We start from the raw sequence: 26788 nt of genomic DNA, 5'->3' as shown, positions 1-26788 counted from the left end.
GGTTGAAATTGCTGGTGATGGAGAGGAACCATCCAGTCTCAAAACCATCACAAGAAATGAGCTAGGGCTTCTCCCGAGGTTAGGTCTTACATGAGGGGCAAACTAAGCCTATCCTCGAAACATTACAAATGAAGCAATCAACATTAATTCCAAATGTGTAAAACAATGATTTTTACAAAAAAAAAAAAAAAAAAAGGTAGAATTCAAGTGTAATAAGGAAATTCTCTAGCAGTGTAATCCTATATTTTCCCTGAAGTACCCTAAGGGAACATAGTCATACTTTGTAGGAGATACTTTAAAAACGTGAATGGCATAGGTTGATACACTGGAACGGAGTCATCAAGCATCTGCCTCTCCACCATCAGTCGCTGCACCAAGAGGAAAGCTAAAGGAAAGCGCGCCAGGCAGTCCTTACAGACAGGCTGCTCCTGGTTTGGGTCGCTGTCACTGACCCCAGGCACACCGCTGATGACAGTCAGACACCAGCCCTCTGCAAGGTACCCCCCAGCTCACCTTCTGGGGGCTCGCCTCAAGGTCGCCCAGCCGCCTGCGCTGAGACACGCAGGGCATACCGGCTGAGGTCACTAGATGGCACTAAACCATTGCTGTTGTATTTTTCAGCTAAAGCAGAACGAGAATAAATCCGCAGCGCTCGGTGCCAGCTCAGGCTGTAATCACAAGGTGAGAGACAACACGGGGACGGAAGCCGGGAGGGAAATGCAGGGAGATGGAGAAGATGCTCACTGGTAGTGCACACCTACAAGCCTTCAGCACTCGTTCCATGGTAAATCTTAATCATTAAGGTTGGAAAAGCCCTCCAAGATCATCTGGTACAATGATCCCCCTACCACCAATGTCACCCACTAAACCCTGTCCCTAAGCACCACGTCCAACCTTTCCTTGAACACTCCCAGGGACGGTGATGCCACCACTTCCCTGGGCAACCCATTCTTGGCCCCAGAGGACTCCAGGGACTTCACAAATAATCCCTGGGGCTGGCAGGTGTGCGCGTCATTCCCTGCAGAGACACCGCGTGTTAATGGCACGCACACACTGATCAAAACATCCCTCTGAATTACTTTGCCCAATTTGTGAAACCAGCTTTGTAGCCAAAAGCAGGAAGGTTTCACCAGTGAAAGAATATTGCTTGGGTGGGAGGAGATGCCCCTTAAACTGAATTCATGGTCTAAACACAGCTTTTTTTCCTAGAAGTCGTTTTTTTTTTTTTCCCTCTTTCCTTCATGCATCAGTCTCAGTGCATCAGTACTGAGTATTTTGGATGAGAAAAGTGTGAAAGTGGTAGCGTTTTTTTCCCTTCTCGACCTAACACACCACTAGAGCTTCCCTTGTAGCACTTCCAGGGACATGCAAAACCCCAAGAGATCAAAAGCGAGCACTGATTTGGGATGCCTCTGGCACAGAGCAGGGCCCAAGGGAAGGTCTTGTCAAGGAAACGAGTGCACACACCACCAGTTACCAACCTTTTGCTTCCTGGGAGGGAGGATAAGGCCAGCCCCATCTTTGCTGCTGTACTCTCCCAAAGAGGGGAAGCTTCATTTGCCCCACTTTGGTAAGACCACAGCACACAGAGGACAAAGGGCACCTTCCACCTGTACAGGCACTAGACCCATTTCAGTCTTTTTGAGCTCCTTGTGTTCTGGGTTTGAACTCTTCAACGCACATTTCAACAGCACTCAGCATCACCCTGAATTCGGTCCATCAGTCAGAGCTGGGGAGGTGACCCTTCCCCTGCAAATACTGCAGTATATGCATCTCGCAATAAAGCCACTCTCAGAACACTCAAGTCTAAAATTAAAGTTTATTTCAGGCTTAGAAACAGGAAAATATGTACATGAGATCTTTGAGTTACACAGGTGACTGTGCTTCTTTTCCAGCTGTAGTTCCCATTACTGCCTGGCACTTTGAGATAATTAATTAGAGATAGTTGTCAGTGCTTTTCAGATGCTTCACGAAACAAACAGCTTCCGGGGGAAATCTGGGCACTGCTAATTCACCTCAAAAATCAAAATTTTAATATGGTTGAGCATAGAAAAGAACTCATCATAAGCATATCCTTAGGCAGCTGTATGGGGGCAACGCTGGTGGCCACGCAGGGTGTGCGAAGGGGGCTGCTGCCCCGATTCCTGCTGCCACCTCAGCAGTGCCCGGGAGCCAACCTGCTGTGCGGTGACACGTCAGCCGCCAGTCTCGGGGGCGGTATTTGAGGGTAACTAAAAAAGAAAGTGCTTACTCAGTACTTCTTCCGCAGCCGCAGCTCAAAGTGCAAGTGCTGGAAGCTTTTGCTGGATCAAGGACCACAGGACTGCACCCGCAAACCTTGCTTCACACTTGGGTACAGGCAAGAAGTCTGGCCACTGACTGAAAAGCATGCAAGTAGTGACTAACGAGCCAGTGCCTTGTACGTGCAGAGTGCTGCTTAGATGCATGTTTTCAGTATGAGTACAGGGTCTTTTTTATTAGCAGCTCCCCCCACCCCTTCACAGCAACGCTCATTTTGAGCTACCTGGCTCCGTTTGAAAGTTCTGCTCCTAACCCCACACCTTTTCCACTTGAGGACTCTGATTCCCACGCAGAGGGCAGCACCGCAAGCACCAGTAACCATCTGTGCCCGATGCTAGGCAGGTGTTTGAGCGCTTTGCTGGGCTGGGACTAAGGCCATCAGCTCCTTGCACGACTGAGCCCTGGAGAGAAGTTAAAAAAGAGCAACAACCAAATCCACTCCCCATGCCTAGCTCTGGACTCCAAATTTGGATGCTTCCATTGAAAAGTTAGTCTCCCTGGGCATTCAGCAGGGCAGGGAAACTCATCCTTTTCTTTACTGATAACATGCAGTAGGCAGAAAAAAATCTAGTTTCCTTCCTTCAGCATTAAAGTCAGATGCCCCTCAGTGGGAGGTATTTATTCCAGCTGAAGCTCTTGCTCAGAAAAACGTGGTGGATAGTAAAATTGCTGCGTACTAGACCTAGCTAATCAGTGCTTGTTCCCAAAAATACTAATATGGAAAATAAATGCCTTCAAGAGAAACGGTGGTTAAAATATTTTATTTTTTATATCATAGAACATACTGCTGTTTACTTTAAATCACTTTAGAGTAAAGGCACACATTGTTAAAAATACTTCAAATTTACATTACATGTACAAATGCATAAGCAGGTGTACATGTCACCAAAAAAAATACAATATGGCTTCATAAGGTTGAGGTGGGGCTGGGACAATTCAACATATTTAAATTTTACAGGATGCTCTTAACACTGAAAGGACTGACTAGAACAGAAAAGAATGGACCTAAAACACTGATTGTTACATAGACAGTATAACACATTGAATATACAACATCGAGCATTCACGTTTGGATTCGCAGGACTGGCAGTTCTGCAAATTCATCAGGCTTTCAAGTGCCACTGCGTAAACAGTGCAGGCATATGATCTGCCCGTTTGCAATAGTGGGAAGGAATCGCAAATTCTCTGTCTCTGTCCACAAACAGCCTCCCTTAAGAATCTGCTGACATGCTTTGAGAAAAAAAAAAAAAGAAACAGACTTGAGATATTAACTGCAGAAAAGGACTGAATAACAAATGGACAACTTACACTTCTAGCTAAAAAGCGTAACACATTAAGCCTGCAAGAATGCTCCATGACAATCATTTAGCATTAGTCCCACCCAAGTTTAAGGCTCATATCTAAAGTTTACCGTAGATTTGTTTTCTTTTGTGTAAAATTACCTGAGCACAGATATCAAAGATCTACAGAGCTTTTGAAATATCTGCAGATACCTTAAAAATCTGTAGATATCTTAAAGCGAGATATCAATATATTGATCTCTACCAGCTTAAAAGCTCTCAAAAAAAAAAAAAGAAAAACACAACCACAAAACAACAACCACCTTTTGGTATTTCAGTAAAGCCAGGAGAAGAATGAGCTTAAGCTTTTGCTTTCATCTCTTAAAAATGTACATAAAGTGTAAGAGAGTTCTTCAAATAGGACTGCTTAATTGTAAACAATACATTAAACCTTTACAAAAAAATCAGGAATTAAAAGTCAGGCAGTCACTCTAGTCTTCTATAAATTGTTTATAAATGCTACTTTTCATCTCGCTAGAGATAGCTGGTGGTTTCTTAAGCACTGACAGATGGAAAGTAAAAGGACCTGACTCCACTCCAAGAGCGTGTTACCATTTACACTCCTGTGCTGAAGCAGTGTGAATTGCTGCCGTTCTCGTTTGCTAAGGTGTATTCCCTGCACACCACCTAAGGGCCCAGATCCAGAAAAGCACCTTGCATTGTCTTAAGAGCTCTGCAGGACTGGGTTAGATTTAACAGGTTTAAAGATAAACACGTGCTTAAATGATTTGCTGCACAGGGACTCAAAATTTGCAAAGTGCAAGGCAGAAAAGCATCAGGTTGCATGGACAGACCAGCTCCCAGCCATCACGGAGAGGGGCATCAGACCCTTAATTTCATTTAAAAAACTTGAAAAAGACAACACTGCATGGAAGATACACGTACATACTTTCAGCAAACAATAGACCGTTTAGGACGATTTCCAACACAAGGCTCTGGAAATTCACCCTACTAAAAACAGTTCGTTGATTTTATCGAACCAGCAAAGGAACACAAAGCACACGATCACCTTTTCCTCCTCTTGCCTCAAACACCAGTTCTCATTTTCCAATCCCAAAAGCAATTAATATAGATAAAAAATTACTTTAATCAATGAGCAACTGTATGTGAGCCTGAGGAGCAAATGGGCTTCTTCCGTTCAAATACACCAGGTTAAAACTTTGATATGACGATTAAAACTATTCGCACTGCTGAACTGGGACTAGCTGATTGCAGAGGGCACTTTACAATCATCGACAATCCTGTATAAAGGGTACCAAAACCTCCTATTAAGTATGAGACAAGGATTAAAGAAAGAAAAAGAAATAGATGGATGACAGATGGCTGTTCTGGAAAATTTATAAACATCGCAGCAGTCTGAAGTACCCATAATTCTATGTATAAATAGCAAGTAACCCAAATAAAATGCTACAGCTAGTTTGTAAAAGCTAAGTTGAACATTGCTTTTCTATTAAATAGATTAAAATATTCATCCACTGAGAAATCACACCGATAAATAAAATATTATCATGTATCAAAAATGAGGGGCAGGTACTATCAATTCCAGACTTCTTGTCCCAGTAATGGAAGGTCCGAGAAACAAAAGTAACTTGTACAGTAGTTCTAGCCTCTTAAATTTACAACACTGAATCCAGCAGGATTTGGCTAAATAATACAATTTAAATAACCTAATCTAAAGGAACAGAGTGTCCTGTAAACATCTGACAAACCACATTGCATTCTGATGGTGTGGCTATACCTTCTCTACACAGGAGAAAGATGATTCAACTGGTGGCGGGAGTGAGGGACGCAATCGAAAGGCAACGTTTCTGTTCTTCAGTAAGGCTTGTAAAAAATTGGAGCAGTGTACGTATGACAGCCTGTAAAATTCTGAAATTTTTGGAAAGCTCTTAAGTTTAAAAAAAGCCTAAATGTTTTTAAGTATAAAACACACATTGAGAAGATGTCCTTCTGAGTTATGTTGTAAAAGTGGCTGGCACCAGAAATGACCACTGAGTATTATTATACCCAAGGAAAAAAAAGACAAAAAACAAAGAATCATTCAAGACAAGTGTCCCTGAATTTCAGAGCAGACACAGCCAGATTTGGTTACTTTGTGTTGTTCTGTTTCCTCTGGGAAAAAAAGTCATAAACATACACTCTTTAAGCTGTCTGTACTACATCATCATTAATATATATTATATATACAGTACTTATATATATAATATATATGCTTGTGTACATATTTCATTTGCCTCAATCTGGAATCATGTGGTTTCATGCAACACACCAGGAATCAAGCTTACTCATTAGATCATATAGCTGGTGTAACATCAGTATCAAATCTTTTATTATACAGCAATTCAGCTTTGCTCAGCAATCACCTCTGGGCTAGAATCCTCATTTCCCTCTTCGTTCAGTCTGGTTCCCATCTGTTGCCTCCATCACTCTTGTCAGCCACCTTCTTCACGTTGTGCCTCCGCTGGGTGTTCAATGCTGAGACCTTATTTCTGTCAGCTTCTGCAGATAGCTCTGTGCTGCTGGCATCGAGAGAATGAACTGAACTGTCCTTTGACCTATCCGGTAGCAGCCATATCCCATCAGTCCAAAAACTGTTGCTTTTATGACAAGTTTGAAAATCTTACTGGAAGCTGACGGAGGAGGCACGCTGCAGCAGAAGATGCAAAACAACGTTAATGCCTGCACAGCTGGAAAGAACAGGCATTTTCCAACCAAACCAAGAATTGTTTCTCCCCTCCCTCTTAGTGCAGGAGACTGAGGGAACAGACGTGTCGTGAATGAGCAATACGCTCTTTGTTCAAGGGCTACATCCAAATTAAATAATAATAAATAAAGCTATTCCCACTTGTGCTAATATAAGCTAATATTACCTCCAAAAGAGCTGGCTTGAAAATGCAGCCACGTGCAGAGAGCCCTGTACCTACACTAACAGGCTCCATGGTACCTCAGCTCACCCCACACCTACAGCAGGCAAACATTGCAACCCGTATAATCCCCTTGGTGACAGTTCTCTGCATGCCATTTCAAGGGAGTTCTTGTTTATTTATATTGAGAAAATGTTCCCAACATATTTAGAAGCAATCGGTTACAGGAGTGCAAAAACATTACGGGCATTCTCCAACCCTGTCAGACGCACTGACATTAGGATACAACTGAACTGGGTTTAGACCCATTTGCTTAAATTAGGGCAAAGTTACTACTGGTAAGATCTTGCATGTTGAGGGAATGCATGTACAGGAAGAGTTTCAAAGACATACATATTGAACAAAGGATAGAGTAAAGGCATCCCTTTATGCCTTCTTATATGCTTTTCTATCTACTCTTTGCCATTTCCAGTCCCTCAGTGCAATTTAAAGATCAATTCAGAGCATAGTAAGATCTGCTCAGAGTCAGGTTCAATGACAGAATCCAAAAACTGGAAGTCCGGGAAACGTGTATGTTTTGACTCAGATGATTTCCAAGACTATTTTGTAACACAACACAAACTGTAAAAAAAAATATTTAAAACTTCTCACTTTAGGTAGATGAAAATCCCTGACAAAAAAATGTAACTGCTCTGCCACTGCACTGCAACAGCATAAAAGGAAAAAATGTTTAATGAGAAACAAATCCTAATATAGTAATCTTCTCTGCATAATTTGCTTTATATTATTTTAGAAAGTCAATTTAATGCAACATTCAAGTCTTAGGGAAGATACTGGTAGTTCTTCCACTTAGTTATGCCTTAGCATGGTAAAGTCAGTCAAGTCAAAGAGCATGAACTTTGGTGAAAAAGATCCTGTATGTAAACATGAAGATATGGTCAGACTTAGGGCTGTTCAGTTCTGAAACGCCAGCAATACAACCAGCATTAACCATATAATTATACATTCTTGCAAGCTCATTTTACAGGTTATTTGAGAAGGTGCAGAGGGATATAGATGTCTAGTTTGTAAGTCCGAGCTCGGTTTAGCCTCGAGAAAGACTTAGGCAAGGCTTCTGCACTCTTTCCATTTGTGGATCCAGATACCCAGAGTACCTGGATTTTACCCTCTAAAGCTTATTTTAGATGCCCAGGTACTCCATGTAGCCAGGGCACAGTCTCTTTTGTATTTCAGAGCCTCTGATGAAACAGGAACACTGAGGTGCTTACACAAACATAGTAAATGGCTGTGATAAGATAAAGCACTAATATTTGAAAGGCTCCACTATCCCAAACCACTGCAGACCGGTATTACCAGATCGTACTATAATCCCTCCTACATTTCTGACGTCCTGACCTTTGCGGCTTTATAGAATACACAGTCTGAACATTTTGGTTCTTTAATTCCTTCTTTTATAGGGCACATACATCTATTTTAACAGTTACATTGGAGTGTAGTTCTGCAGGTGCGTGGCTTAGATCAGCCCGTGTTGAGTGTATTCATTAAAACATACTATTACTTTTATATCCAGCCAAAAAGTCGGTGATAAGCAACAGCAATAATCTTCCCAGAACCCACAGAGCCTGATGCAACAAAAACTTTGAATCTCAGTTTGTATTTATCTAAGCTAGACTGGAAGCCTCGTTTTGTCACCTTCTACAGATCTCATTTGAAGTCTCATTTGAAAAGCCTTACACATGGATCAATAGGTTTTCTTTCTAAACAAGGGCATTTTCTCGTCTTATTTCCCTCAATAGCCAACCAATTACGTTCTTTTTTTCTTTGACAGTTCCTTTTCCTTTGCTGCGCACACGATCTGCACAGCAAGTCAGTGAGCTGACAGGGCAGGGATTACAGCAGAGACATTTCTTTAAGCCACGACAACCAAGAAAACCCCAAACAATCACTCATTGCAGATTTTCAGCAAGAGAAGCTGTTATGTCAGGACACAGGAAAGGATGACATACCTCATTATTTCCTGGATATTTAAGTCAGAGTTCCAGTTCTTTTCAATTCCAGGTACATGACCCATCCCAACCACACCAACTACAACAGCAGGGATATATCTTCTAGGTTCAGCTAGGAAAGGAACGGAGACAATGGAATGCATCAGTAAAAGAAGTAGTTTCAAGCTATAAACAAACAGGTAATACGCGAGATTACAGAAGAGTATTTTCTAAGAAGCTCCTCCTCCTACATATTAAAACTTTGTCACATACTGAAATTAATACATATCTCACCGACTGCCTCTTTTGCTGGAAGTCTGGAAGAAATTCAGCATAACTTCTGTATTGTCAGGAAATATTTGTTCCAGTAAACAGAACTGGCTACACTCCACCCTGAAGCTGGAGTATGAGCCCTCTAAATTCATTTCTTTCCTTCCCTGCACGGGTCATGTTTCTGTAGCGTTTATTGGGAACAGCCTTGGTCCTTGCTGTCTCTTGAGCAGAGCTTTGCTCACAGCTTCGGACAGTTGGCACGCAACCAGATTGTGACAAAACGTGGGCTAACACGCACAAAGAGCCAGAGAAGAGGGCTTGAGACCATGCCTGACCCTGCTAAGCTGCCCAGTACAGACCTGGCTGCAGCAAGTAACAGCAAAACCTGCGCTATTTGTGTGCAGTAGCCAGCCAGCCACCGTCAGACCACTTCAACGCATGCCAGCGCTCGCTCTCCCCTCTGATCTACCAACAAGCTTGCACAACACCCAGTGAAGTTGAAGTGTTCTTAAAGTTTTGGGATTTCCTCTCTCCCCGTGGAAAAACCGGCACCATGACACAATGAAAATAATTAACAGAAAAGCTTCTAAATAATGCACAGCTTCTTAACAAAACCACCTCAGGCACTGTCTTGTTTACTAAGAGACTGAGGCAGAGGACTTACCTGCCAGATGATACACTTACACTACTGTCTTTTGTGGCCCCATCTTTTATTTCCATAAATATTTATTTATGGAAATATATATATCTATATATTTAATCCATATAAAACCCCTTCGGTTTCGCAGACATTCACTAAACCAGTGATCCAGAGACTCTGACCTTAAGGCAAATTTAAAGAAATTAAAAATGCAGGTAAATTGCTACACAATTCTTGTGGCTCATGACCCAGTCTGCTCCTTAGATCGAGTGACTGAATGCATTCATGCCTACTTCAGCCATGCCACCTGCATTAACAGTGGATATTATAGTGTTTGGGGAAATTTCATGAAGGCAGCATTGAAGTAATGCTAGACAAGGGAGATGCAAGAACACAAATGCAATCCCTTCATCACTTCTGCAATCACAAGACAGTGCCAGAGGTCTGCACTGAAGTGATTAAAATCAGTAACTACTTAAGTATGTGCATATATATATATATACACACACACACACTCACACAAATATATAAGGACAGGCATGTATATATGAATAAAGGACACGCAGATCACACATGGCAGCAAATTACTTCCAAAGGCTAGAGAAATAGAATTATTCCGTATGCTTACAACTCGCTGAAACATGCCGAGTCTGTATTTGTCACACACATTCAGGAGCTCCTAGGAGCCCAATATATCATAAGCAAAGTATGATGAATGCTGAAATTAGAGTTAATTAGTTTAGCAGGAAATCTGTGCCTGAGCAGCTATTGGTGACAGTGAATTTGGTGAGACAGCGAGACAGGGAACACATGCCTCGTCTGTCCCATGCTGTGCTGTAATACCAGATGCCTGCCTTTTCAAAAAGTTGTCAGGCTAATCAGTATTTTCCACTTTTGAATAGCATAATGAGAAAAGAATCATAATTTGGAGCCTATTGCTCTGAGGAATTTCTTTACTTCTATAGGAGGTTGCAACAGGAGTAATATGCCTTTTAACTTTTCAAGCAGTGTCAGCTTCCGTGACATGCAGCATCTGTCTCGGATAAACCCGCAGAACATCACAGATTTCCCAAGAACAACTGAAATTTGTAATAGCACGCAAAAAAACCCATTGCTGGTTATGTTATCTGCTTTAAGACAATTACTTTCTGAAGCTCGAGGTAGTTCTATCTGCTTTGCTGCTTGCTTCAGCATGTAGGTCAAGTAAATATCTCGTTCAGAGACAATCGTTCGATGAAGATCAGGGAATTCTCCAATCATTTCTGCCATCATCTGCTCCAGCAAGTCCTTCTGCTTGCATTTCTCCACATCATCTTTACTGAAAGAAAGGAAATTTTCTCAGTATCGATGTTATACTTCCAAATCCCAATACAAACCAATAAATAAGAAGGTGTTGCACACATTCACATAAACCCACGCTGGACAGTTGTCCTCTCCCAGAGCAAAGCAGTCTGCACAGGCCTGTAAAGCTGGATACTGAACAATGCCTCTACAGTGAGGGCAAGGGAAAGAAGAGAGGTCACTTGCCTTCAGGCAGTTCAACTGAATATTCACCCTTCCCAGTTTAAAAAGCTGAAGTTTAAAAAACTGAGCAAAAGCACCAGGGCTTCAAAGGAAAGAGTTATCCCGGTGCCCCACTTCTACTTTATAGTCATAAGCTTAAAAAAGGCAACACAGCACCCCTGAGGAAGCAGATCCGATCGCTGAACGCACAGAGGCTCTATTTAAGGAACAAAACCACACGCTGTCAGGCACAGTCTGCAGGGATGGAAGGAGTTCTGCAGCCCTTCTGTTAGTCACAGGCCTTCAGCAGGGAAGTGAAAGTTATTAATCAATTCCCTGAACGGAAGAATAGAAGTGGGCAGGAAATAAGAACTGTGGGAGTGAATTTAATGAGCTTTTGTATTGTTATTGTTATTATTTTAAATAGGTGCTGTTAACCTTTGTTCGCAGCCACAGCTGTGGTACAGTCATGGTTTGTGGCACCAGAATCATCTGTTTTTGCATCACTACCTATTCAAGAAGGATGCCCAAACTTTTTTTAATACACTTGAGATCAGAAGGTACTACAAATGGCAGAGACAACCGAAGAGAGCCTTGCTAGCTTTCAAAGATCACAGAAACAGACTGACAAAAGTCTGATTTTCAATTACTCCATTTTCAGTAGAATCTCGTGTTGATGGCTGAGTGATCTTATCTACACAACCGCCCCCAACAGCTTCCTAATTATAACCACCTTTCCTTCTCAACTCCTACCCACGTTACTTTTAAAGTCACCAATGCTGCAAACCCATCAATTGTACGATAACAATTGGGATATTATGTTAAAGGTATAGCTAAGCACAATTATCTTATTTTTTCAGTTGAAAACTGAAATTACCTTGGGATGAATGAAAAATGTGAGAATTTGCTGAGAAATACGCCCTCCAATGCCCCCCAGAAGCATGCAAATAGCTTCAAGTTGGTATTAGACCATTAATTAACAAAACCAACTGTATTTAATAGATTGAAAGCTGGCCAAACATTTTACAGATGAACGTAACAAGCATTTACAGGAAACAACAATTAAGTAAATGCTAAAGCTGGGAAACAGAAGACTCAATTGTCCTTACTACAGTTTGAGCCCTGGCCCAGTTTCAAGTGCCTGAAAAAAACTGACAGATTACTTTATGAGCTGCATGGAGCTCCCGTCACAGGCACGGAGATCCAGGGACCACATGCACTGGGAACCCATTTCTGGCAAGCCTCCCACCACTGCAAGTCTGGTAGGAGCAGATGGAATTTCGGAGGACAGCTGTGCATGTTCTCACCCAGTTCAAGCGAGTTATCTCACACCTACTTGCGTCCAGAAGCAAAAAGGAAGCAAACTTGGCACAGTGGTTTCTCTAAAGGGCAGAGGAAACCAAACAAAGCAAGAGAAGAGCCATCTGAGAAGTATTACTGTAAGGCAGGAACTCCTAACAGTGTCCCTTTATAAAGGTCATGTTCATTCAGAGTCAGACACGTTGCCCACAAACTTGAAGTGTTTTCTCTTGTTCCCCAAATCTGCTCAGATAGCAGATGTTGACTCAGTTCTCCAGCTGCCCTGATCCAGATGTGACTTAACACAGCAGGCCCAAGTCCTCTGGAAAACTTAAGGCAGTTTAAGTTAACATCCTGAGGCCCTGCTTTCTCTTACATTTACAATATCCACACAGTAGTGCTGGGAAAAACTTTAATTTCAGCATTAAAAAAAAATCAAAAAAAAATATTTTTAGTTATTATTCAATTGTACACAGCACTGAATCTTTACTTCAACATGATCCACAGCCTGGACGTAATGCATCAAAATACCACTAAACAAAGATGTAACAGGATCAGAAAGCCAGCTTTCTTTTAAATACTTCTTTTAATACTTCTTTTTAATACTTTAAATACTTCTTTTAAATACCTTACTGACATGTAGTTTGTATATCTATCTACCTCATTAATTTAAGGTTTTACCACATGAGGTTGCGTACCAAGACCTTTGAGCTTCTACCAAGTCACACTGCAGAGCTGAACAATTCTCTGATAAACATACGGGATGTTTATTCATACCTGATTGGGTCAGATAAGAAGCAAAGGCCCCAAGCAAGCTTGACTTTTTGCCAGAAAGAAAGTGCAGCAATTGCTCTCTTAAACGTAACAGGGATGGGTCTGTCTCCAAGATGAAATTTACAGAAAGGTACTTTACTAGCCTGGAAGAGAAAATATAAATTACTAGTCAACTTGTACTGAAAGCACAGTATGCTGTTATTAAGATAATGTTCATGTTATTACGTGATTTACCTTAAAAAAGAACAAGTAGTGTGATACTTCAACATCAAGAAATATTTTGGCTTTGCAACAAATAAAGTTTTCAATATACTCCTTCATAAAGGAATACATCAGCTAAAAGATGCTGTAGGTATTACAGTAAAAAAAATGTTAAGTTGCAATTGCCCTCTTCCTACGGAGCTCAATATCTCTCCAGGTGTGAATAAAGTCCAAGGCAAAATAATTTTGGACATTTTGCTTTTAACCAGGTTTGTGATCCTGTCAAATCCTATCACTTTGTCACAATAAAATATATTCAAGAAGGAGCTTATGAAACAAAAACTGATGCTAGATACCAGATGGCAATGCCAGGTGAGACTTCGCTGTAGCTGAGGCTGACAAATTTCAGCACAGCAGAGAATTCCTTGGAAGTTCTTTACTAAGCATACCTGTTTAAAAATCTCAAACACACTTTAAAGAGGACAGAGTAATAAATCTTTCTAGATGAATTAGAGTTAGTTTTCATGGACTGAAATCCTGACACCACACATGACCAGCATCCATACCCAAAATTCTAAATAGTTATCCAAGAGGAACAAAATAAACCGAAACAAATACCATCAAAAATATCACTTATCATTTAAAGTCTTTTGGAGTTGTTTTCATGTCAGCTAGGGCTGTGAACCTCTGTACCTTTGAATATACTTTGAAGCTGAAGATGGTTTTTACCACTTCACAGACTTCAGCAAAAGTACAGCCGAAGTGCTCCTTTCTAGTCACTAGAAAATGCCTTTATTTTACCGACTCTGAGAGCAAAAGACCAAGAATTTGACCTCGGAAAAAACATTTCAATTTCACACCTCTTTGAAAGCCTCCCTGAATTCTCCTCCTGGGGCCATTCCCAGCTGTTCTGTGATGTGAGCAGACACTTTCAGAAGCAGCATTTGCATCAACCCAGACATGACTCCATTCTGGCAAAAAAGGGAGAAAAATGTTAAAAAGAAATATCAACATACTGTGTGGATTTCTTAGAATAATGTACTGTTCACAGTCATGAAAAACATTAAATATCTTCGTGAAGACGAGACGTTGAAGCTGCTTTTTGGAACAGATTCACTGATCAATACCACTCTTTTGTTTCAGCTTATACCAGTTGTAAAGTGGCTTTTTCACTTGAGTGTGCAGCCAGACTATCCTCCCTTTCAATAACAACCAAAAAAAAGGATGGGAAGGGACAGGAGAGCAGCCAGATTTATTTCAGTTTACATTCATTCTACCTGATTGAAGAAAGTGTCTGAATGGCAGAGCTGCTCATACAGCGCATTTGTTTTTTCTTGATCGGGTTACAAAAAGCCAAAACATAAAAGCACATTCCATTGAACGTACAATGAACGCACAGTCGAGTTATAGAGCTACTGAGAGGAAAAGAGTGGTCTAATCATAAATACTTCCATAACCCCTGTGAAGCACTGGGCTGAGCACTAGTTAGGTTAACAGGTCTGCAGGAACACAGAAAACTCAGGGTTGTACAAGAATTTGATGTGCACGACTTCAGCACATGAAACCTTAGAAGGAAAACCTCAGTCTTGTGTCTGACGCACTCCCACAAGCACACTGAAGGCTCCTCCTTGCACAAAATCTATAATAAAATAGAGACTTAAAGTCCAGAGTTCTTTATTAACAAGAGGAAGAATCTCCTACATATATTTAAGCAAAATTTCCCTTTCCTAGCCTTTCAAACAGGGATGAATACAACATTGGAAATCCATCCAGAGCTGTTCTGTCCAGCTCCGGCTGTCCTGCACCCAACTTTGTTCTTACGGCAAAGACCGAGTGGCTGAGCGTTAGCTGTCTCCAAGAGCAACCCATCCCTGGTTACACATCTCCTTCAATTTGGCATCAGTCCGTACCGCTACCAAAAGGAACATTTCCTGCTCTACCAGCAGCTTCATGTGACTAAAGATGAGGTTACATCGGACAGCTTGAGTGAACAAGACTGCCTGAAGGTACCAGGGGAAGGTCCTGGTCTCCCCTCCCTGCTCCCATGGACACGCTCAAACAACCCAGCCAGCGCAAGCTTTGATGCTTACACCACCTCTCCACAAGTCGTAGGCAGTTTCTGCAGATAAGCAGATTCAAGAGTCACGAAGGACCAGAACTGGCAGAACAGAGCAGCTGTTTTCAAAGCCAGTTGTGCATCTGCTTCCCCGTGCTACAAAGCAGCAAGCAAGGTGTGTTACAGGAACAACTGACTGTCGTGCAGTCGCCACCAAATGAATACGCTAAGCAGAAAGACGGGGCACTGGGCTCCTGGGGAGAGATGAGGAAGAAAGAGAGCAGGGAAAAGAAAGGTCTTCAGCATCCTCGAGACCGAGAAAAGTCTCGGAGACAAGGGTTTCCAGAAGTTCAGAAAAAACAACCTAAAGAAAAAGAAGAAAATGCAGCCTGAGGTCATTTGTGGGCTCACACACCCTTCAGGATCAAGTATTCGAAGTCTGCATTTTACACAGTGATGGCTAACAAAGGGCTGCATCTCTGAAACGTGTCTGAGCCGTTTCTGAGCTTAACCTGCATGAGACTCAGTGCCTGCCATATTTGCTCAGCATCACCGAGATAAAAGGTGACAGGCAGCAGTACGGAGCAGCAACCAGCACCAACCGGCCAGCCAGAAAGTACTGGGGATAAAGAGCAAAATGCAGGAATAACAGTGGGAGCAAAACACAGAGAGGTTTTTAGCAATACCAGATTATTCCACACCTGATAAAGGAAAGATGACCACAGGAGAGCAATAAATCCTGCGTGGCTGGCACCCACAGTTCACAGGTTAGATGCGACAGCCACAAACACAAAGCAGTGCACGTACAGAAGGAAACAACTGCACAGGCAGAGGAATGCAGAGCTATTAGCACACAGGGCAGAGGATGTGAAATACCAGTTTTATCAGCCTGGCATTCCACAGTCAGAAAGCGAGAAAAACGAGACGGATTATCAGGAAAGGAACAAAAGAGAAACACGTGCTACTGTACCATCTTAATTGGACTTGTGCCTTGAGGACAAAATATGTGAACCAGTAAATGTGCAAAAGAAATACCAAGCGTAGGGGAAGAGGTTAAACACTGCACACTCCTGAGGTTTGGGAACAGATGACTGAGCAAGATAAGAGCATAGCTGACACCATGACTAGTGTGGGGACAGCGAGTAGGACGGGAGAAGAGAGGAATAATACCCTGGCAAAGTACGACTGCAGGTTCTGATGCTTTTCTCCAGGCATCTGCTATTGGCAACTGTCAGAGGCCTTCTGGAGGACACAAACCTTCCCTCAGGCTCAGCACAGCCGCGCTTCTGCTATGTATGGAGAACACAGCCTGAGCAGCAGGGCTTGCAGCTACCCTGACTCTGTAACAAGTTACAGATCCAACACGGTAACTGCAGAACTGCGGGCAGAAACAAGCAGCGTGTATTTTAGGCCGCCGGATTTCTTCTTTAAGAAAAAAAATAAAACCAACACTAAATGGCACGGATGCAGCCCTGTACAAACACAACCTGGCTACATGGAAACTGGAACTGCTTTCCCTACTGCTGCAAATCCACTGGAGGTTAGACTTAAGGCACAAGTGACTGCAGCCCCCGTGGGTCTGTATGGATATACTCTTCACCTACCAACTTGCAGTGTATTTTATTTAACAGATAGTCCTGTAGGTTACCTAAGCACAGAGGGACGTATTATGCTGTGCAAGAGGTTTTTTCACCGGCCAGAAGCATAATAAAAATCATGATGTATTCCTGCACAGGTAACTTCATCCTAAAGTAGTAGGTTATAAAAACAAGTCAGGTTGATCTAAGGTTTTGGCAAAGGAGAAAGAGGGCTGGTGGCAGCAAAGAATAAGGTTTCCTGCCTTCTTCTTTGTGCCAGGACCAGCAGACAGCCACGTAGGGACATAACGCAGCTAAAAAGCAAGCCTTATTCAGGCTGCCACATGCTCCCGTGAGCTCTGCTATGGACAGAGGACAGCGGAAACATGAAGCCGGGGAGAAGAGACGACAAAACCAGCCTTACCAGTTTGATTTAAGCCAACTGTTACTCTGCAGTTCAGGCAATCCAGATTTGAGCCAGATCCCAGTCTGCACTAGGTTGCTTTGCTTAATGGAAAGCAAACAGGTGGCTCTCTGCAAACCGCAGTAAGGGTTTTGAAATCGGAGGTGGGGCTGGAGGGAGGCTCTTTTTAACCCACAGCAGTTGTTGGATAAGCTGTGAATACCAGAGATCCACTGCAAGCGTGCAACAGTTTCATCTTAACACTCTCTTCACTTTCCAACTTGGGTTACAACTAATAAAATGTAATTTTACTGCTTAAAGTTTATACAAGCAATTACAAAAAGACACTTTTTTTTTTTTTTTTTACTGATTTGGTATTCCAGGATGACAGTAACAAGCAGTTTTGACTTCTGGTGTAACTTCTGGGCCTGGATGGTAAGTTTTTATTTGTTAATCTGTTATTATTTGCATTATCCCTTGTGAGGAAAGACATTAAGATTGAGCTGTGACAATAGGAAAGATCCTTGTGTTTTTCTCTGGTTTTGGAGCCAACACAGCCTGCGGTTCCTACTGGCTACACAGAGGATCACTTCCAGTCGTGGTAGGAAGTGCTACTTACAAAGCTGCCATCATGAATTTACAACAGAGAAAAAAAAGTCTGCTATTCTATTTTTATTGCCCTTTTCCTCTTAACAGAGAGAAAAAAAACTTAATACAGCAAAAACTGCATTTAGCTTTGACTAAAAATAAAAAAAAAAAGCTTCCATGCTTGTTTACCAGGTCAAAATATACTATTCTGCTCTGATTGTTGTGAAGATGCATTATTTTGGTTACATGCATTAAAACCGTCCACTTTCCCCCAAATAAACAGATGGATGCAATAATTCATGCAATATGCTAATGTTTTGCAATCTTCTATCCTTTGATAGAACATAAGGAAAGAAAACAGGAAATGCACATTATTGCCTAACTGTATGGGTCAGAAAGACTGCACTGAAACACTACGTGCATGTACACAAACAAAAACACGTTAAACACAGCACACTTGTCCCTAGCCACTCCACACACTTCCTACATAGAAGAATTATATTCCTACAAGAGCTGCAATCCTGGAAATTTCCCAACGACATCAATAAAAATAACAACTTATGAACTTGTTCATTCAACTGGACGCTGGAAAAAACTTTTGACTTGCCCAGATGCTACCATTCCACTCAAATATCCCATCACCATTTAAAAATCAACTTCATGCTCCTTCTCTGGGCTTAACTTAAAATTACTTAAATACAAGCTAACAAGGTGAAACTGAGAACTACAGGACAAAACTTGTTTTGCACTCACACATCCAAAACAGCACTAAACTGCCAGACCATCTGTAGTTTGAATAATAATAATCTACTCTTTTCTGCCCAGCTTTTTCAGAAGTCTTCATCAAGACCTACAGCCAATGAGGAACTACTCAGAAAATGAGTGGAATGGAATAAAAAGACACAAAGAGAAATACACTAAGATAGAGGAATGCAACTAACCAGGTCCCTGCAGACAGTATCAAAATTAAGTGCTCCTTGAACACTCGTGATACAGTTGCAGATTGCCGGGATAGCAGCCCTATTTAAACGGACTAGTGGAGCACTACAATTAAATACTTAAACTTGTGTCCTGCCAGCAGAACACCTGTTAAACACAGAAGAGTCCTCCTGAGGTCAACATCTGTCCAATACGATCCTGTAGTGCAACTTAAACCCTCAACATTGCAGCTAAAAACAAAACACCACACTTAACTTTGCCACAGTAATGGTACCCTCCAGGTGGTAAGTGAACTTCTAGGTCCACCCTGGTGAACACCATTGGGTTCCCAGCTGGTGGGAACAGTGTTTTTAGTTGTAACTTGACAAAACCGCTCCCAGCACAAACCTTTAATTCTCACTGCAGGAACCATACCTGCTTTATAGCTTGTTGCAGTTTTTCCAGATTTATTTCTTTAGCTTCTTTTAGTAATGTCTTTTCATCCATCTTTAACATGGAAACTCTGTACTGGCACAGCTCCACCACAACCACATCAGGCTGTACTTCTTGTATTGTCTGAAAAAGATTTTATGTACACCAATTTAGGAAAGATTAAAGAGAAGCATAGCCAATATTGATACTTTCATGAGAAAAAGGACCTAAAAGCACATTCCAACAATCATTTTAATTAAAATAGCAATGAAAGGGTAAGAGTCCACCAAATAGCTATTTATTAAGAAAAACAAAGGAAGAAAATGAGAGTGAATTGATTTAGCTACTGGATGCTTTGGGACAATAAGAGGGAGAAAAATTATGCTGGGGAAAAAATAAATCAAGATGTTCAGCTTCCTTCTTTCACATTAGCAAAGTCCCTTTAACTGTAATTTGTGACCAATTGCAATCTGATTTAGAATAAGCTTTTTAAGAGCCAGAGTTGATGGTTCTGGCACAGGATTCCTCTCCTTCTGGCACCCGGAGAATAAAGCCAGTCTAAACTGCAGACGCTGCATGAGGTACAGTATGAACCAGCTCCTACTTTTACTAGTGCTTCAGAGCTACTTGTACATTGGACTCCATTCTCAAGTTTTGGGCAGCATGGTTTTACAACTCATTATACATCCCATGCACAAAGAAGCTGAGAATTCCTTTCTGTTCTAGGCTTTGCATGCTCTCAGCACATTCCCATCGCAGTAAGCATGCAGACACATTGCTGGTGTTACTCCATATTCTTTAGAGGACAAAAAGAAAAAACTGGGATTGGAAAGCAACATATTGCACAAAAAAATTGCTAAGATGATACGGGTATCTTTTAGTTCACCCCACTGTGCTGTCAGCCCTCCAACACCTACTTTGAGAAACAGAACCTGGAGGTTGCAAAAAAACAAGTCAGAGAGCTGGACTTTGTTCTGCTTTGTGACATACTTCACAATAAGTTAAGAACATTAACGCCACACTGCTGAAAGGGTCCCACTTCATATCTACCTTCACTACATCCTTTTTGCTGCTGTCACTGAAGTGGGCTGTTCCAACCACATACACCTTAGAACCATCCTCGGTGTCGAGCTCAGTCACAGTGCTCGGTAGAGAAGGTTTTTTCTGCCTCTTCTTCATCTTCATCTCCAGAAGGATTTTAAATGCCTCTGCATCAGCTAGAAAGGTCAAGAAAAAAGAAAAGAGCACATGACTATGAAATGCAAGTAAAAAGGACAGAAAATAAAAATGTCACCACTAAACAGCAGAGCAGAGCTAAAAGGCCATGATTTACCACTGTAATCTTACATTCAATTCTGAGGCTACATCATTGAGAGTGCCACCACTGGAGAGGCTGCCTCCAAGCATGGGTCTCAGTCCAGGTTTCCTACCCTGTGGACACTGGGACAGGTTGTCCACGCAGTTCAGTAAGGGAAAGAGAGAAGCTGTGTGGCAGGTGAGGTGGATAGAGAAGCAAAGAATACTTAGAAAAGGTATACACTAGATCGGGAAAAAAAAAAGCATTTTTTAAATTCTAGAACAAAAACGTTCCCTTTCGTAATTTTATCTGTATAAACAACAGCAACATATGTATACTGGTACAAATACGCTGGTAAAGTCGCCTGTACGTACTGGATGGAGCATGTAGGATACCTTCCAGTACCAGCCTTAGCCTTTTGTGTGGCTAACACACCAGGGATCAGTATACAATTGGCAATTAAACCTTAACAGGCACTTGGGTCAGGAAATCAGTGGTTCTTCTCTGGTTTCAACAATAAACTGATTAAGACCCGAACGGTACAACATGAATTCAGGCCATCTGTAAAAAGCTTGCAATGGAAAACTGGAAGATCTATTGATTCCATCACAGTTGCTTGTGAAATGCCAGAAAGCCTAATCAACTGAGATGGAGAAGCTTCAATTTTACATCAGCAGAAAATACAGTAACTTTGTGTGAGTTTTCTTGAAGTTATAATGGAACTTAAAAAAAAAAAAAGTATCAAATAGGAAAATAGAGTTTTCTTTTCAACCAACTCTGTGGCAAGCTGCTGCAGAAGTTAGCAGAGGTTTGAAACAGCAGAATCTAGGAATAGGATCATAGTCCCAGCAGAAAAAGGTTAGCAAGCAGTTTACAGGTGGGATGAGAAAAGCGGAGAAAAATTACAGCCTCCCACTATATATTCTTTCTTCTCATGACTCTGTAGGACAGATCTGGGGCAACATAAGTACACCAAATATCTCACAGGACTTTATGCCAAAACCAAACCAAAACAGAACAAAAGCCACCCTCCAACATCCTTTTAGTTAGCATTTTAGCAGCCTACTACTTCCTGGTCAATACCCAAGAACATGGTGTGTTGCAATCAGTATGGTCTGATCGAAGACCATGTTGCTGCCAAAGCAGATGGTGATGCTAAGGAGGCGGTGGGGAAGACATGACTGTAAAAGGAAGGAGAAGGGGTAAGGCCATTGCATTTGTAGCACTCTCAGTCACACAGTCATAAAAGCAGCTATTTAGAGCAACCAAAATCTACCTAATCAAGTTTCTTGTCTCCCACAGCAGTCAAAAGAGGGTATCTATGGAAGAGTATAAGAAACAGGGAAGCATGCATGATACTTTCTCCAAATACCTAGCACCTCCAGCCACTTATGGTTCAGATTCCCTGAGCTGAAAGTGGTTTCTACATATTCAGTAACCCTTAAAGGACTTCCTTTCCTGTTAATTTTTCCAGCCTCCACCTCATACATATATTCAGAACCAGACTGAATTACGTTTCGTGTGAAGAAAAAACATTATAACAGTGAAGTAACGGATGTTATCAGTAAGGATATATTCAAGGAAAACATTCTCAGGAGCAGTTACAGTTTTTTATGAAACCAAACTCATATATAGAGGAAAAAAAGCAACAAATTAATTTGCTTCTTTAGGTCTGAATTCCTTTCCCATAGCTTTACTTAAGGCTCTGTTCGCTCCCATGATTTTCTTCTCCAATTTGCAGTCCCAAGGGATTATTCAGCAACCTCAGCGTTATAATAATGTTGCATGCTAATTTGCCCTAAGGTGGTTCTTCGCCTATTATTTGCCAGAAATCACAATCTGAATGTTCCTATTGTTCAGAAAGGAAGACTGTATATATTAACATCACAACATTATATCAATAAACAGAAAGCAAATCCTAAGCAGCCTTTATTTTTTCCTCCTGAGAGAGGAATGTCTGTCATTATCTGATCCTAATCACTAAAAGGTAAAGGCTGATAGTCCTCCTGGGCTTCACAAGACAATTTTGGCTGGAATACTTCTATTCACACATCCTGCAGGCTTGGCCTTCATATCAAAAAAATTACTGTGTTGGAATGGGCAAAGTGTTCCATCTGTAACTGCTGATTCCACATTCTAACACTAGATGACAGAATACTGAATCAAACATGTACTTATCTATCTTGGGCTCACAGAGCAAAGACCAAGCCTAAAACAGTAAATGAATGTCTCTCTTAAATAAAAAAACGGTTTGCTTTTTTTTTTTTTTGAAAGCATGGGAACAGCGAACTGACCATCAATACAGTAGGTCATTGCTCCTTTCAAATTTGATTTTTATGCATGATTTGTAGAAAGGCCCAGCTGGACAGATTAAGTCACGTATGACCTCATTCACATCGCCCTTTTGCGCTAAGAGCTGCATCCTTACTAGGTAAGGAAAAGGCAGGGACATTTAGCTGAACATACTCCCAATGTGGCACACCCTCCCCAGTCAAACCAGAAACATACAGATATTCTGCGATATACTTGACGTTTCCTTTGGTCCATCTTCTGGTGCATCAGAGGAGGACATTGGATCTGCAGCAGCCTGTATGAAAAAGTCAAAAGGAAGCCGGGAATTATAATGAAGTGTTTTAATACATTTTTTTCCCTCGTGGGTTTGCTCGATTTGAACCTACATACAATATTCAAGCAACTAAATAATTTAAGCAGTCTCAACAGTGCAAAACATTTGTGGTTTTACAACTGTTTTTCTCCTAGCTATATAAGTATGAGAGATAGTATTTATACCTGACATGGAATTAAAAAAAAGTCTGACTCTAGAATAAAAACAACAAATTTATCTCTAACAGTACTATAGTTCTGTGCGTTGGAAATCAGAATGTGCACTGATAACACCATTCCTACTTATCAAATGGCATATTTCACTTAACTACCAACCAGTCAGCATTCCTTTTGTCAGGCTTGACAGATTAATCACCTCCCAAGAATACACATATACATCAGAAATCAGAAAGATCAGAAATTAAGTGTCTGCATATTTTTCCTCCCTACAGGACAAGATAGTAGTTGAAAAGACTTCCAAAGACAAACTTTAAAATACTATCCCTAGAAGTATATGCCAGGTCTTTGACTAGCAAAGCCAGTCTTATTTGTAACTAACGTGCAATTTTTAAAACTCATGCACAGAATTCAAACAATTCAGCCTATGCCACCCAAGCTGGAGAAGCAGTCAGTGCAGAAAGACTTAAGAATCAAAGAAAGCTCAACTATAAGCTATCTTTAGGCAACTGCATTAATTCTAAGCTGAATCAAGATGATTACCAGGAGAATTTGGAGTTCCTTAACAACATTAAGTCAAAAAGTTAGAGACAACATGTGAATCCATAATGACTCAAGTATTACCCAAATGAAAGGCAGTATTAGTGAGTATTAGCAGGTGGCCAGACTCTCCTGAAGGATGTCAACTTTTTAGTGGGAATGACTGGTTTCATTAACTTTATACTTAGTCTGGTCAGTTTTAAAATAGAAATGTAAAAAGCACATCCAATTGTTGAAGGCTTTCAACAAGAGTACTTTCTTCTCATATTCCATTGTTCTAGACAGCAATTTTCAGACAATAAATTCTATGTCTTACCGTGGCCCCACCGAAATTAAGGCAGAATTTGTCATTGCATTTCATGGAGTAACACCAAAAAGTACATCTCTACATTACAAAGTTTAAAGCAGCAACACATTATCCTTTCACTACAAAGCGACGTCTGTTCATGGACAACTGCAAATTGCAATTACACTCACAGATCTAATTTAACACCAGCTCAGATTCTGATCACAACATATGGCTTGACTCTAATGCTTGCATACGTAACTTTAGTCAGAAAAATATTGTGAAAAAATGTATCAATATAACATATGGAATTAACTCTGTCACTTGTGCTGGCTTTGTCATCATAACAACAGTGGAGTGGAAAAAACATTAAGGACCTTATTAGGAGTCTGCCTTTCACCTCCCTTTTTTTTTATTTTTTTTTCAAGTTAACACATGAACCCACATTCTTACATTTTGTAACAAAATTTTTTTCCTAAACTTCACCTACTACACTGGAAAAAGGTTTTGAGATGGCATAGATATCAAAGAAGAGGAACAGAACATGTAGAAAGAAGCACTTGAGTTTACTTGGCAAGGTACTTAAACCATGTACAGTAAGATCATTTATATACAATCAAGTTGTGTTCTCCAAATGGTTTAAATTAATAGGCTAGCCTGTTTTGTGCCATGCTTCACTTACAAGTAAATTAACACAGAAGGCCTTTTCTAATTCTTGCAACTGTAGAGAAAAGGACCCTAAAAAGAAGAATGTAAATGTGGCAAAACAACAGCATTGAGCCCTTCACCCCTGTTCTTAAAATAACGTCACATCAGTAGTCTTGATCCCTGACTTTGTAAGCCTTCCTGAAGCATGAACAGGACTGATTCAGAGTCTTGACCTTCCCTTCGGTTATATCAAGAGGAAAACCCCCTTCAATTCCAGTACCTACCTCAGGCTGTTGCTCCTCTTGCATCCCTGGAATGCAGACTTATTTTCACCAACCTCACAAGAACTGTAAAAGGTAAAAGAAACGGATGAGAATTAAAAATTGATTACAAGACCCAAAACATTCATTTAAGAACTGGGAAGGGGGTAAGGTGAGAAGCAAAGGCATTTCTATAAACTCTTTAACAGAAGCTGAAAAGCAACAAACTGAAGATGTTTCAAAATTTGTCAAAAGTCACCTTTTCAACACTGCTGAAAAAAAAAAGCAGTAAGGTAAAGCTAAATTGTTTTATTAATCCAATTTTTGAGTTGGCTCTAAAACCAGAGCATTACTCTGTTTTTCCACACACACAGAACACTTGGAATAAGAATGAATTTCATAGGAACTCAGAATTTGCTTTTTTTTTGCTGTCCTAGATTCTGCAGGAATGCCCTTTTCCTCCAGCTCATTCGTAAGCAGTCAAAAACACAGGGTGGCTGTCAGCGAAACGTTTCAGCAAAAGCAAAAATCTTGGTCAGCCAGGTCAGTAGCTCTGCCTTGTCCAAACAAACCGTGTTAAGACAGCTCTTAGGTGAATTTTAGGAATCAGCTATATTTCACTGCTGCAAGGAATAGGAAAGCAGTCTCAGTCTTCATACTCAACTAGGAAGCCACACGCATTATCTGGTCTGTGTCATGTTATCACATACGAGCTTACAAATATGTCAGGGCCAGAACATCAGAGAGAGCACGTCTATGTGAAAAACACCAGGAATCCCATTTTCAAGCCCTTGGTGAATAGTTTCCATTCTTTGTTTTAAGACTCATTCTTCCACATGTAGTCTTCAAGTTCGGAAGGTATCCCTGAAGCTGGCAAAGCACTAGGGTTTGACTTTGATGGTATCCCAAGGGAATTGCACAGGATGCTGAACTCATGGTGAGTGCTCATTCTGCTTATTCTCACAACTACTCTGCTAAAATCAAAGCATTTGTGGAAGAAAATGACACCACAGCATTTTGGGTTACCTCCTTCTTACCTGTTCCGTACACACAAACGGTGTTTTACTACACAACAGACCAATTTTGCTGCACGTGCTGGGCAGCCTTGCACACACCAGTGACACCTTGCTAGGTTTTAGTAGATTTCCCACCTTCCCTGCTCTCTCTGCCTGTAAAGAGAATGAGCAGCACCTCATCGAGACACCTGGTTCTTCCTCCTGCACGTGCATCTCAGGGATGGTCAAGAAGACAGTAGTTCTGGCCAGCATATCGGGACAACACGTTTGTAGCCCTGCTCTGAGGAGCAGAGGGACAAATTTGGCTCCTGCCCTGCACACAGGTAGAGGAAAGCTGCCTGGCACCCAGGTGAATGCATTTTCCAGCGCACATACATGGTGGCAAAAGCCTCCCTTTCCCCGAATGCAAAAGGTTTGCTGAGTCTGATCAGTGCTCTCCACCCTGGTTTCTAGTCTTGATTTTGAAGCAAGTTGCATTGCTTTCTAGCTTTGCTTAAAAAATGCTTCTCTAAAAAGAGCATTTGGCTGGACTGCTAGCTGCATGCAAGCGTAATTCAGACAGCTGGCAGATCTCTACATGGTACGGAGAGGCTTCAACAGTTCATGCCTTTGTATTGCCCATACTAGTGGTCACCAGCAAACTGGAAACCACAGATGCAAAGGAGATGAGAAACCCAGAGCGACCAAAAACCTGGCTTTGCACACTCCTCGGAGCAAAACCCCCAAGAAACCCAGCAGAGCTCCATACCCTCAGCAGGTAACAGCTGCAGACACAGCTCTTGAGCTGCGAAGTAAGAACCTTGTAA

At 41.3% G+C, this 26788-nt stretch overlaps 1 protein-coding gene across 4 annotated transcripts in view; it reads right to left on the bottom strand.

Moving 5' to 3' along the window:
- Positions 1–3046: 3046 nt before the first annotated feature.
- The window catches only part of TRABD (TraB domain containing), a 33414-nt gene continuing 9672 nt past the window's right edge, over positions 3047–26788 (bottom strand). For 3 of the 4 annotated variants that reach the window (XM_040549458.1, XM_040549453.1, XM_040549465.1), the window contains exons 2-10: positions 24991–25053; positions 22960–23038; positions 20205–20371; positions 19158–19298; positions 14041–14151; positions 12983–13122; positions 10549–10721; positions 8512–8623; positions 3047–6288 (exon numbers count right to left, since the gene is read on the bottom strand). In XM_040549458.1, the coding sequence (XP_040405392.1) occupies positions 6111–6288; positions 8512–8623; positions 10549–10721; positions 12983–13122; positions 14041–14151; positions 19158–19298; positions 20205–20371; positions 22960–23038; positions 24991–25014 (1125 nt within the window). In that variant the 5' untranslated portion in view covers positions 25015–25053 and the 3' untranslated portion in view covers positions 3047–6110. Of the gene's footprint in view, positions 6289–8511; positions 8624–10548; positions 10722–12982; positions 13123–14040; positions 14152–19157; positions 19299–20204; positions 20372–20501; positions 20639–22959; positions 23041–24990; positions 25054–26788 lie in introns of those variants that run through there. The other variant, XM_040549469.1, reaches the window with a different exon arrangement.

The sequence above is a fragment of the Cygnus olor genome, chromosome 1 (assembly GCF_009769625.2).
Source record: "Cygnus olor isolate bCygOlo1 chromosome 1, bCygOlo1.pri.v2, whole genome shotgun sequence".
NCBI lineage: Eukaryota > Metazoa > Chordata > Aves > Anseriformes > Anatidae > Cygnus > Cygnus olor.
This window is presented reverse-complemented; position numbering and strand designations above follow the sequence as displayed.